The sequence below is a fragment of the Rhinatrema bivittatum genome, chromosome 4, assembly GCF_901001135.1.
Source record: "Rhinatrema bivittatum chromosome 4, aRhiBiv1.1, whole genome shotgun sequence".
Lineage (NCBI taxonomy): Eukaryota > Metazoa > Chordata > Amphibia > Gymnophiona > Rhinatrematidae > Rhinatrema > Rhinatrema bivittatum.
In genome coordinates, this window is record NC_042618.1 from 216,585,358 (window position 1) to 216,597,537 (window position 12,180).

Below are 12,180 nucleotides of genomic sequence, written 5' to 3' on the forward strand. Positions count from 1 at the left end.
GATTTAAAGATGGTGCTGTCTGTTTAGGGACAGCACAAAAGTGACATCATTTTGGCACCTTCCTCTGCTGTGGCCAGTGCCATTTTTTTGTACAGCTCTAGATATGTATGGCTGTACATAAAATGGTGCTGGCCACACGAGAAGAAGGAACTGAAATGATGACTATTCAGCGCTGTCCCCAGGTGGACAATGCCATCTTTCAAGTGCCAAGACAAATGCAGGAGTGACTAGGCATCACTTTTGTCCCTAATGCTGGAGTCAGGAAGAGGATAAGAGGATGCCAGGGTGGGAGATGCCCAGCTCCTGCACTTGTCAAGAATATGGCCCTCCACAATCGCCACTACTTTTAGGGTTAACTTTTTCATGTGAATGACAAAAATCCAGTAACCCCTCCAAATCAAATTCTTTTGAAACCAAGGTGTAATGTTTGCTTTGAAAAATTGGGAATAATTTTTTCAAAGCAGACATTAGAACTTGGTTTCAAAAGAATTTGATTTGGAGGGGTTACTGGATTTTTGTCATTCACAAGAATATGGCCCTGGCACATTCCAAGCAGGCCCTGGAGTTAGGCCTTGGCACCAGTCTTATTTTGGGGCAATATTTTGGCCTGGGAAAACCAGCCAAGGCTGATGGAGGTCCTTTTTATTTTTTTAAATTTATTTTTGAGTGGTTCAGGGTAATTTTTTTATTGGTTTTATAGATGTTTTGGCTTTAATATATTTTTCATTTTGGCAAACAAACCAAATGAAAAAAAATGGACTGAACTAAACAAAAAAAAAAACAAATCAAAAAAATTGGGAGGGCTGCATGTTCTGAAAAATGAATATATTTTGATGGATTTCAAACCCGGTGTCTTAAAATAAAATAAACTTTAGTCTATTAAGTCTAACTCACAACAACCAGAGATATTCAAGATTAGATGCTAAAAATATTCAGTTGTACTAAATATGTACATTAAAATGAGGCGGTAGCTCCCCATTTTCTCTCATTGCAAAAACTACATTCAGGAGGAAAGTAGAATCTGAATAAAGAAATTAAAAATAGACATGTCATATAAAGTAACATTTCTTTCAATCAGAGAGAAACAGTGAAAAGGAGAATTTTTTTTAACTTGTAATATGTCTTTTTCTTCCTGGTGGTTTTGTTCTACAGTAATTTTATGAGATCACTGATTGGACGTATGGATTTTAAAACCCTAGAGCTGAAAATGTACAATGCTAAGGTAAGTACATAATTTTATTATAACTGTTTTTCCTAATGGGATTATATAAAATACAGAAAGTTATTTAACCAATTAAGGGCCTGATATTCTAAGGCAAGGGTCCTTAACAACCACAAACTGCACTGGTTTTCAGGATATCCACAATGAATATGCATGAGGCCTGTGAACACTTAGACTAAGGGTTTTTTTCCCTGAAGCCAGGTGGCTCCATTTAGCAATGAAATGGATGAAGCCAAATGCCTCGGGGGGGTTGCTTTGGCTACCACTAGACCCCCAGGGAGCTTGAAGCAAGTGATATGTGGGTGGGGATTCCTGGGGGGGGGGGGGGGGAGGAAGCCAGGGTGGAGGGGCTGAGGGGAGGAGAAATTTTTTTGTTATTATTTTTTATTTTCAAATTTTCCACGTTTAATACATGAAATAATATTTGAAAGAAATTTCGGTACAATGAAACAAGGAAACAAGGTTAGCATTACCTAGCAAATCTTTAAAGAAATATAACTAAAATATACCTTAATATAGGTAATTTGGAGGCAAGAGAAAAAAAAAAAAAGAGCGAATAACTTCATATTTCAATATATACTAAAGAAATAGATAGGAGAGTTACCCATTTTTCTTTATAGTCGATCACACTTCTGGAGTTAAATTAGGATGCCCCAACAAGAAATCCCGCAATTGTTTAGGGTCAAAAAAACACATAATTATTACCCTGATATCTTACACAACTTTTGCAGGGAAACTTTAATACAAATCGAGCCCCCATATTGGTGACCCTTTCTCTCAAGGCAAGAAATTTCTTCCTGCGCAGCTGTGTTGATCTAGTAAGATCAGGATATAGCCAAATCTTTGCCCCATAAAATAGGGCTTGTCTATTTCTCAGAAACATTTTTAAATGTAATTATGATCAGATATGAACGCAAAGGATATAAGCATTGATTTCCTTTCCCTTATTTCAGTTTCTAACGAAAGTTCTAAGACTTGGGATATATCCAACGAAGGTATATCTTCTCTCTCAGCCTGAAGACCCGCCTGTGGGAGATAGTAGGCTTTAGTACAAACCGGAAAAGCCACCTCTGGGATCTTCAGAATTTCTTTCATATATGTTTTAAATAATTCAATAGGTGAAATCATCCTAACCACAGGGAAGTTTAAGACTCGCAGGTTCAATAACCTTAAATTGTTCTCTAGTTTCTCAATTTTTCTTTCCATAACAGTTTCAGATGTTATAAAACCTTTCTGAGAGATCTCCATTTTCTGCTCCTCTTGGCTCTGTAATTTCACCTTGAAACCTCTAAAAGTTTCTTTATTTTCTTTAATTTGATTTTTAACTTCAAAAATAGATTGTGCTATCGATTTCAAAGCCGAATCAATAGCTTTTAAAGCGTACCATACCTTCCCAAGCATTATATCTTCAGGTTGTCCCAAATTCACATTAATCTCTGCAGGTTCTTGTCGAGGTTCAACCTGCTCTCCAAAAGTTGCCGCTAGTTGTTTTCCTGGGCTCCCAAAAAGGGTCAGTTCTTTCTCTCCAGGTTTCACCTCCAATGAACAACAGATTCCTCCTCCTCTCGGGACGGTAGCTTCCAGTTCTCCCGTCCTGGGGCTCGCCTGGGCCCCACCCGGAGTCTCTAGATGTAAACAGCTTCGGGTTGAATCAGGCGAGGAGAGAATGCTCTGCACTGGGGGTGTCGGCCGGGTCGGCTCACCGGGGCTCAGCATAACATCCAGGGTCAGGGGTGAGTGCACGCGCTCCTCCTGCATTCCCCCAGCGACCAGCCCATATGGCGTCGTGGTAACTCCTGTCAGGAAGCCCTCAATCCGCGGCTGAGAAGGACTTAGCGACGGGGAGCTAGTCAATGCTCCCCGAACTTTTCCTTTTCTTTTTGTGTAAGGCATTTTCAATAGGTAGGTTACAAAAGGAAAAATGCCGAGGAGGAGCTCGCTTCCTGCACGTCCTATCTGGCAGCCATCTTGCCTGGGAGGAGAAATTTTAATACACAAGGGAGTTGTGGGCTGGGGTCAGGACCACTACCACAACATTAAAATTTGATTTTTAGTTTTTACAACTGCATGGTAAAACCCTAATGTAGCTCAGTAAATGCCCCCTAAGTTATCTGGATAATGCTGAAAATTGCCATTATCTGACTAAGTGCCAATTCGCCCCAGAATGCCCCAACTTAGCTAAATAAGGTTTTAACCAGCTAAAATCCTATCCAACCAAGTCTGGGTAGGTCAAATTCATGGAATTTTTAAATCTTGTTGTTTGTCCGGCTAAGTTCAGGATGTAGAGAGACAGACCTTTTAAATATTGACCCCCCTTCTGATTTTCAGTGCTACTGCTAGGCACCAAACCTTGACATCTAAACCTAGACACTGCAATAGCTGGCTTATATCTCGACATTCAGATTTCAGGTATCTAGATGTCATCTCATTTTCAGTCACAAAACTAGTCGCCTAGGTTCAGCTCAAAATGAACTTAATTTAGCTTCTCAGAATCTAAGCAGCTGAATCTGTCCTTCAGCTGTAGGCTGGAAATCATCCTCTTAGTAAGACAGATCCTACAGTAACTACACTGAGTAAAGCATTCTAGACATGATAATAAGGTATGATACATGAAATGTATTGTGTAATGTGGGATGGCTCTATAACAGGAATTCTCTATTAAGCTACTTGTGAAGGGAGCTGTATAAGTTCATTGTAAATAAAAATAAGAAAAAAAAACAAATTTAGAAATCTTTATATTGTGTTTACAAGGCTTCCAAGTGTCCACATGATGAAATTGTAGGGTTTTTATTTAAGAAGTAAGTGTGACTTTTCTGTGCTACTACTCAGTTTCAATTTAGTCTCATCACATCTTTGAAGTTCCAATTATCCAAATAAAGAACTACAAGTCCACAAGTGTAATTGAACAAAACCAGGACTACTCAGCCTGTCTGTTATGACATGGAGATTGTTAATGACCCTAGTACTGGAATGCTATAAAAATACAGATTCCTAATAGAGTTCCGAAACTCATCTTCTGATTTTATATTTTCTTTTTACTAGATCCTCATATCTCTCCCCTCAATTCATAATAAAGTCCATATTCAAAAGCCATTAGACCAATAATATAATAGTTGTCATCTAAATGACTTGCCTGGCTATATTCAGCCTTTATCCAACTAAATTCTAGCCGACTAATAAGTTAAATGGTTAGAATTTAGCCGGATAAATTAGGGGTGGTCCAGGGGCATAACTGGGAGGAGTTGAGTTAACTGGCTGAGTCATCGAGTTAAAGAGCTGTCTTAAAGTCATCCGGTTATAGTTAGCCAGCTAACTAACTGGGAGATTTTTCAAAATGCTATAAATATAGCGGAAATATGGCACGTTAAGCATTGAGATAAAAATGGGGCATGGCAAGGCTAATCAGATTGCTCCTGAGTCATAAAATTAAATAGCACAATGTGGCTCGGTGCATCATCGCAGTACGCATTGTATCATCACGGCGTGAGTTGATTAATGTTTGGCACGTTATTTTTTCCCATATATATATATATCAACTTCCTACAGCTGCCACTTTGAGGGTGTGTCGAGGCATAGGTTAGAGGAGAGGAGGTGAGTTGTGGTTTAGTGGATTAGGAGTTCTTATAGGGATTTCTGAGTGCATTGTCCTGTTCTTTACTGTTTTTCCTTGTGTTTACCTTTGCCTTTCTCTTTTGTCTATCTGTGTGTGAAAGATTTTGTTTCTTTGGTTTGTCTCTGTATTTTTGTGTGGAGGAGGGAGTAAGAGTGGTGTTGGTGGTGTGGAGGAATGAGGATGTGGTGGAGTGAGGAGGTGGTGTGGAGGAGTGAGGTAGTATGAGGAGTGGAGGAGTGAGGAGTGCAGTGTAGTGAGGAGTGGTGGAGTGGAAGAGTGAGGAGGTGGTGAGGAAGAGGAGGTATGAGAAGTGGAAGAGTGAGGGGTGCGCAGGTGGTGGATTGGAGGAGTGAGGAGTGTGGAGGAGTTGTAGTGGTGGTGGTCTTGCAGAGGAATGAGGAGGCAAGGTGGTTGTGGAGAGGATGGAGCATGAGAAGCAGGGAGAGGGAGGAGAGGATTGTAAGGGGAGAAGGGAGGAGATTAGGAGGGAGGACTAGGGTAGGAGTGCTAGGGGAAGGAGAAGCAGGAGTAGGGACAGGGACAGGAGTAGGATAGGGAGGGAGGAAGGGATAGGAGGAGGCAGGAGGGGGGAGGGGGAAGGGGATAGGCAGGCGAGTCCAGTGGGAGGAAGATGACAGGGTAGGGATAGACAGCGAGGGGAGAGGGGAAGGAAGTTGGTAAGGTCAGGAGGGGAGAGGAAAGGAGGGGAGATGGGAGAGGGTGCGAGAGTCAGGAAAGGGAGGACACCTCTCCAGAGGGGGAAGCGGCACCCCATTCAGGCAGGCAGGCAGCAGGGCATGTTTGTTTAAGGGCCTTGAAATTCAGTATCCAGGACAATGAGCTGGTGATTGTAGGGGTCCTGGAGAATTACGCCTGGCCACCATGTCGAGGATGCACAGTCGAGTATCATGCAACACTTGCACATCGAAGGAGTGGAAGAGCTTTCTGTTGCGGTAAATCTGCTCCCTGTTCCATGGTGGATAATGACTACGTGAGTGCAGTCGATAGCTCTCACAACATTGGGAAAGTTAGCAATGACATACAAACCTCTCTTTACATCCATCAAGTCCTGCCTGTCCTGAGGGAATGCTATATAGCGATTAATGTGGTCACCTACAGCTGTTATGACCGGTCCCAGACAGTGGAAAAAAGTGCCTTGGGACATTCCCCCAACAACCCCTACTGTCATCTAGAAGGAGCCAGATGCCATGAAATGCAGAGTGGCCAATAGTTTGGTGAGGCCCGGTATAGTGTGGGACCTTTCCGTGGGCAGATCCAGACCTTCATGGATTTCCTTGTATAACTCCAGGATAGCCTAACAGCTGAGGCAATACCTGCTAATCACATAATCTTCTGGCATGCCCAATAAGGAGGCTCGTGGTTGAAAGATGCACTCCCTGTATCTCCTCCGTCATGCCCACCTGAGTGCCAAGCCAAGTAGTGGGATCTCAACTTCTCCCTGCAGGGCCTGTGGCTCATGCTCCGGTGTAGGCCCTTCCCTAGGAGGGCTTTGAACGTCCCTTGCCGGTTGGTGGTGGTGTTGCTGTCTGCGGCGAGCAGCCTGAATCATCCAGTTGCCCACTACAAGTAAATTTGACCCAAACATAGTAGTTTTAGGAAGACAGGGCAGGTAATACAAGCTTTATTTTATTGGCCCAGGAGGACTGTCAGTAAGTAGCCCCAAAATATTGCGTTCTGCACTTATAGCCGTGATCCGCGATAACGGCAGTTATGGTGCGCTAAAAACGTTTTCTCTCCATACCGCCAAAAATAATAGGTGTAGTTAATTTCCATGTTCAATCCTGCATTACTGTGTGTTAAATCGGCACAATTAGCATTGTGATACACTCATTTGAATAAATTCCACCCCTTTGCATACTGATCAGCCGATTTGCATGTGTCTTTGCGATGCAAAAAATAATGTGACATGTCTTGAACCTAACATGCATTAGACCCCTTTTAACGTGCAATAGGTCCTCAATGCATTTTGAAAAATGACCCAATAATATAGCTGTCTATATTCAATAGTTTGCCTGCACTGTCTAAATATGCTTCCAAAGTTAGCCAGATAAGTTTATCTGGCTAACCTTGCTTTCTGGACTGTGTCTGAATATAGACCTCAATATTATTTTGTATTATCTTTCTTTCATGCATCAACATTGTTAACTGAGCAAAATTAAAGCTTATGGTATGTTTTTGACAAATCAAGATTTTGATTTCAAGAAAAGATGCTGATACAGCCTATCTCAGGGGTCGGGAACCTATGGCTCGCGAACCAGATGTGGCTCTTTTGATGGCTGCATCTGGCTTTCAGACAAATCTTTAATAAAAAAGTAAAAATCTTAACAAAACCCCCCACCCTCCTGACGCCCCCAAGACCTCCAAAATTAATTTACTACAACCCCCCCCAAGACCTGCCAAAAGTCCCTGGAGGTCCAGCGGGGGTCCGGGAGCGATCTCCTGGACTTGGGCTGTCGGCTGCCAGTAATCAAAATGGCGTCGATGGCCCTTTGTCCTCACTATGTCACAGGGGCTACCGCTGCCATTGGTCGACCCCAGTGACATAGTGAGGGCAAAGGGCTGTCGGCACCATTTTGACTACTGGCAGCCGACAGCCCAAGTCCAGGAGATCGCTCCCGGACCGCTCCTGGACCCCTGCTAGACCACCAGGGACTTTTGTCAGGTCTTGGGGGGGTCAGGAGGGTGGGGGATTGTAGTAAATTAATTTTAGAGGTCTTGGGGGATGTCAGGAGCGTGGGGGGGTTTGTTAGATTTTTACTTTTTTATTAAAGATTTGTCTGCGAGCCCTGGACCCCCGCTGGACCACCAGGGACTTTTGGCAGATCTTGGGGGGGGTGGGGGTCAGGAGGGTGGGGGATGTAGTAAATTAATTTGGCAGGTCTTGGGGGGGCATCAGGAGAGTAGGGGGTTGTAGTAAATTAATTTGGTAGGTCTTGTATGGCTCTCACGGAATTATATTTTAAAATATGTGGCGTTCATGGCTCTCTCAGCCAAAAAGGTTCCCGACCCCTGGGGCCCTATCTAGTCTTACTTTCCTTGTAGCAAACAGGTTCAGGAGCCAACCTCCCCTCTTACTAAGGATGCCATATTACAAACCATATAGATTTAGAGGTACATTTTCAAAAGAATGTGGGCACTCAGAGGCATAAATTTCAGGAGGGAAGTCCAGAAGTTCAATCCTTCCAGGATTTCCTATTGGGGGAAATTCCCCCTCAAATGCCACATAGCATTAGGAAGCTTATAAGCTATGAAGTCTGTGATTCCTGAGTTGACTTTGCACAACTCAGCAAGTTCCTAGAAGGCACACTGCTGCTTTTGTGTGTTTGTTTTTGATAAGATTGGGAGGGGGACCTTCTGGGGATAATCCTTGTCTGTGAAGAAACAATGGAGAAAGAGGAAGGAAGGGCATGGAGAGAGAGAAGGAAAGATTAACAGGGTTGTTGAATATCCACCAATCAAGGGGCCTCAGTAAGCTTGCCCTACCAGCAGAAGAAGCAGCTCTTTTTTGCTTTCAGTTGGACTGAAAAATGTCTTTCTTGCAGCCTGCAAAACCAACTTTCCGGGGTAAGTAAGCAGTGAGAGGATAATGGCTTGCCTTCACAGCTTCACATTATTCCTGTGTCTAAAAGCCTGCTTTATACAAAGAAATGCTCCATTCTCCATTTTTTCTTTAGCCATGTATGTGAGGGTGATGGGGGAAATGCTTCCACAAAGTTGGAAAGTGCATTCTGCTGCCTTGTGATCTCTTTTGCAGAAAGAAATATTCCCATTTTTCCTTTAGCCACATTGCTGTCAATATCACCATCTAAATCTAGCACTGACGATCTCTGCTGATGGGCAAACATGCAGAAGAGTTTATGATGCCAACACAAACTTCGAGGCCAAAAAAAAACATTGGCACGAAAATAATTTTAGCACCAAAGATGCACACTGTGGCATCTTCATTGGTACTGAAAAAGTTGAAGGCCCCAATGTTATCCATGCTGTCCACCTCAGAGCAGAAAATCATGCGCAATCAATGACGCAAAAACCAATTACAAGCAGGAAAGATCGTTCTGCCAGTTTTAGTACCGGAGTCAAAAACACCATTTTTGACCCAACATCAAACTTCCTCAGAATGTCCTCTTTTTGTATAGAAGATGTAGATGAATTTCATGCATACTTATATAAAGCACTTCCCCACAAATCTTCCTAATTCAATTGTGCATCCTGTTTTGGAGAAGTTTGTGTCTGGATTACATTCACAATCATCCATTATACCTTATCAAAAAGCACGAAGGTGTGTGGAAGATAAACCTCATGCTGCATCTTTGGAGGCAAAGCCCACTGTCCTTGGACTCCCCAATTATGATCTCAGATTCAGAAGAAGATTCTTTTTTATCTTTTGAAACACAATCTTTCCAATCCATTCCAAGTGTTGTAAACTCAGACCACGAGGGTCCCTTACCTCTTCTGTTGTCCCCGCCGGCCAAGTCGCGGCATTCCCCGGCCGCTCTCAGGCCTCAGCACAGCCTCTCTGCAGCGGCGTCTCCACGAGGGAGACGCCGCCAAGTTCCTGCTTCTAACCCCGCCCCTTAGGCGCGCGCATGCGTGCAGGGGTTCGGGTTTTAAAGGGGCCACGGCGGGAAATCGTAGCCCAGCCCCTGGGATGACGTCAGACGCAGCTGGGTATTTAAACCCAGCTGTTCCCTTCATACCTCGCCTTGCAATGAGGTTAGCTCTTTGGAGTATTGCTAGTTCCTGTCTTGTTCCTTCTCCAGCCCTTCCTTGACGTCTCCTGGCTCCTGACTTTGGCTCGTCTCCTGGCTCCTGACTTCGGCTCATCCTCTGGTATCCTGCTTGCTGCCTGTCTTGACCCTGGTTTGTCTTCAGTCTTTGCTGTCTGCCGCCTGCCCCGACTCCTGGTTTGTTCCTCTTCCTGCTCATCTCTTGCCTGATATCTTCTGGACTGCTCCGCCCAGGAGACCTCGCCTAAGTCCAAGCGGCTCAGGTTCTCACGGGCTCCTCCTGGGGGGGATCTCGAGCTTCCAGTGGTGAAGTTCCAGTTGGTCTCCTGGTTCCAGCTTCTCCTCTGCTTCATAACTTCTGGACTACTCTTCAAGTACTCGCCTTCAGGAGACCGCACTTAAGTCCAAGCAGATCGGATCCTCAAGGGCTCCTCCCGGGGGGATCTCGGGCTTCCAGTGGTGAAGATTCGGTGGGTGTCCTGACTTGAACCGCCTCCCGGCTACGACTTCCACTGTGGGCCTCCTCACGGTGCGCCTTCATCGTCTCTAGCCGGCTCAAGGGTCCACAAACTCAACACCAAGTTTCTTAGATTTGCCATTGAATCCATCACCACAGCTGGTAAAGAGTTCCAATCCATCAGATGATTTGTCATTCTCTGCTTTTCTTCATAGGATGGCATCATCGATTCTCACTGAACTCCAAGAGAATACATTTTCCACAGAAGAGTTCCCAATACTCAGAAATATACAACCATAGCAGTCCCAGTTCATAAATAACTTCAGGAAATGTAATTAAAAATCTGTAAAGAATTTTTTACCTTGCCTCCTACAGACAACAATATTGATATGAAATATAGAGTTCAACAATGTCCAGGGTATATTAAAACCCAACTGCCTCATGATTCAGTTGAAGTCAAAACAATGTTAAAAAGAGCAAAAAAGACTAAAGATTTTTCCAGCACACCCCCTGGAAAAAAGTTAAACAGCTGGATATAGCAGGTAAGAAAGTGTTCCAAGCAGCAATACTGTAGTTAAGAACTGCAGCACACTAATTCCATACAAATAAATCAGAGAAACAATGACATTGTTGTCTCAAGAAATACTAGGCAAATTAACACCTCTTCTTAATGATTCTGAAAAATGTTCTAAACATCTGGTGAAATCTATCTAAACCTTTGATACATCATCAAGATTCTCTGCCATAACAATAATATCTAGAAAACTTGCATGGCTAAATGTTTCTGGCATCAGAGAGGATGTACATGATAAATTAGTGAATGCTTCATGTACTGGAGATAATTTATTTGGAGAGAAGAGAAGGAAGCAGTCAATATGATTAAAGATCATTGCAGTATACTCTAAACTTTAATGACAGCTATATCAGACCAATCCTCTCAGAGGAAATTTCAACTTCACTCTTATCAGAGGCAGTATTATTACTCCAGGAGAAGATATTGTAGATCTAAACAGATTCCACAGCAATCTCAAAATCATCAAAAAACAAGGCATAGGCCAAAGGAGAAATCTCAACAGAGAGCTACTCATCTCAAATAGAAATCTGGTCAATAGTTTTGACTACCATTATCTTCCAGTGGGAGGCAGATTGATGCACTATTACAATCAATGCTCTATAATAATAACAGACAAAGTAGGTTCTCAGCATAATACATAGTGGATATTCTCTCAATTTCTTGGATCTTCTACCATTCACCACCCCCCCCCCCCCCCCAACACACACACACACACATCAATAGTTGTCTACAGAATTGCTACAGATATTATCAAAACAGCTTATCTCCCTTATGAGAGTATGAGTTATAAAGCCAATCTCTACCTCACAAAGAGGAAATGGGTTTTACTCCCGATATTTCCTCATTCACAAGGGGATGCACAAGGGGATGCACACATGTGCACCTTGCGCACGCCGAGCCCGAGGGGAGCCCCGATGGCTTTCCACTTTCCCTCCAAGGCCGCTCCGAAATCGGAGCGGCCTTGGAGAGACCTTTTTTTCCATCCCCCCCACCTTCCTCTCCCTTCCTCTATCTAACCCACTCCCCATCCCTAACTAAATCCCCCCCTACCTTTGCTCCGAAAGTAACGCGTGCTTGAGGCAGGCGTAATGTGCTCGCGCCGGCCAGCTGCTGGAGCGCCATGCCCCGGCACAGGCCGCTATGCCGGAGCACTCGAACCCACCCCCAGACTGCCCCCGGACCACTGCCATGCCCCCGGCCATGCCCCCAAACCGCCACCACGCCCCTGGCCCGCCCCTGAACTGTCCCTTTTTCGAAGCTGTGGGACATACGCGTGCCCCCGGGCTTGCGCGCACCCCCGAGCCTATGCAAAATAGGCTCGGCGTGCGCAGGGGTGGATTTTCGCAGGTTACGCGCGTAACCCTTTGAAAATCTACCCCTATGAGTGTTATTCTGGAAACTGCCTAGAAATATTGATAGGTGGTTTATACATTTTTAATAAATAAATACATAAATAAAGGAAAGTTTTTCTTCCTATTCTAAAGATGAACAACTTGGTTCACATAACTCACAAATTCTATAACCAACATTATGTCACAGCGAGATCTTTCTTCAGACTGTTAGGTC

General features: G+C 43.9%; 1 protein-coding gene across 3 annotated transcripts in view; it reads left to right on the plus strand.

Moving 5' to 3' along the window:
* Nucleotides 1-12,180, plus strand: part of LOC115090504 — a 991,523-nt gene that overhangs the window by 927,750 nt on the left and 51,593 nt on the right. For all 3 annotated transcript variants that reach the window (XM_029599682.1, XM_029599683.1, XM_029599681.1), the window contains one exon: nucleotides 1,153-1,222. In XM_029599682.1, the coding sequence (XP_029455542.1) occupies nucleotides 1,153-1,222 (70 nt within the window). The remainder of the gene's footprint in view (nucleotides 1-1,152; nucleotides 1,223-12,180) is intronic.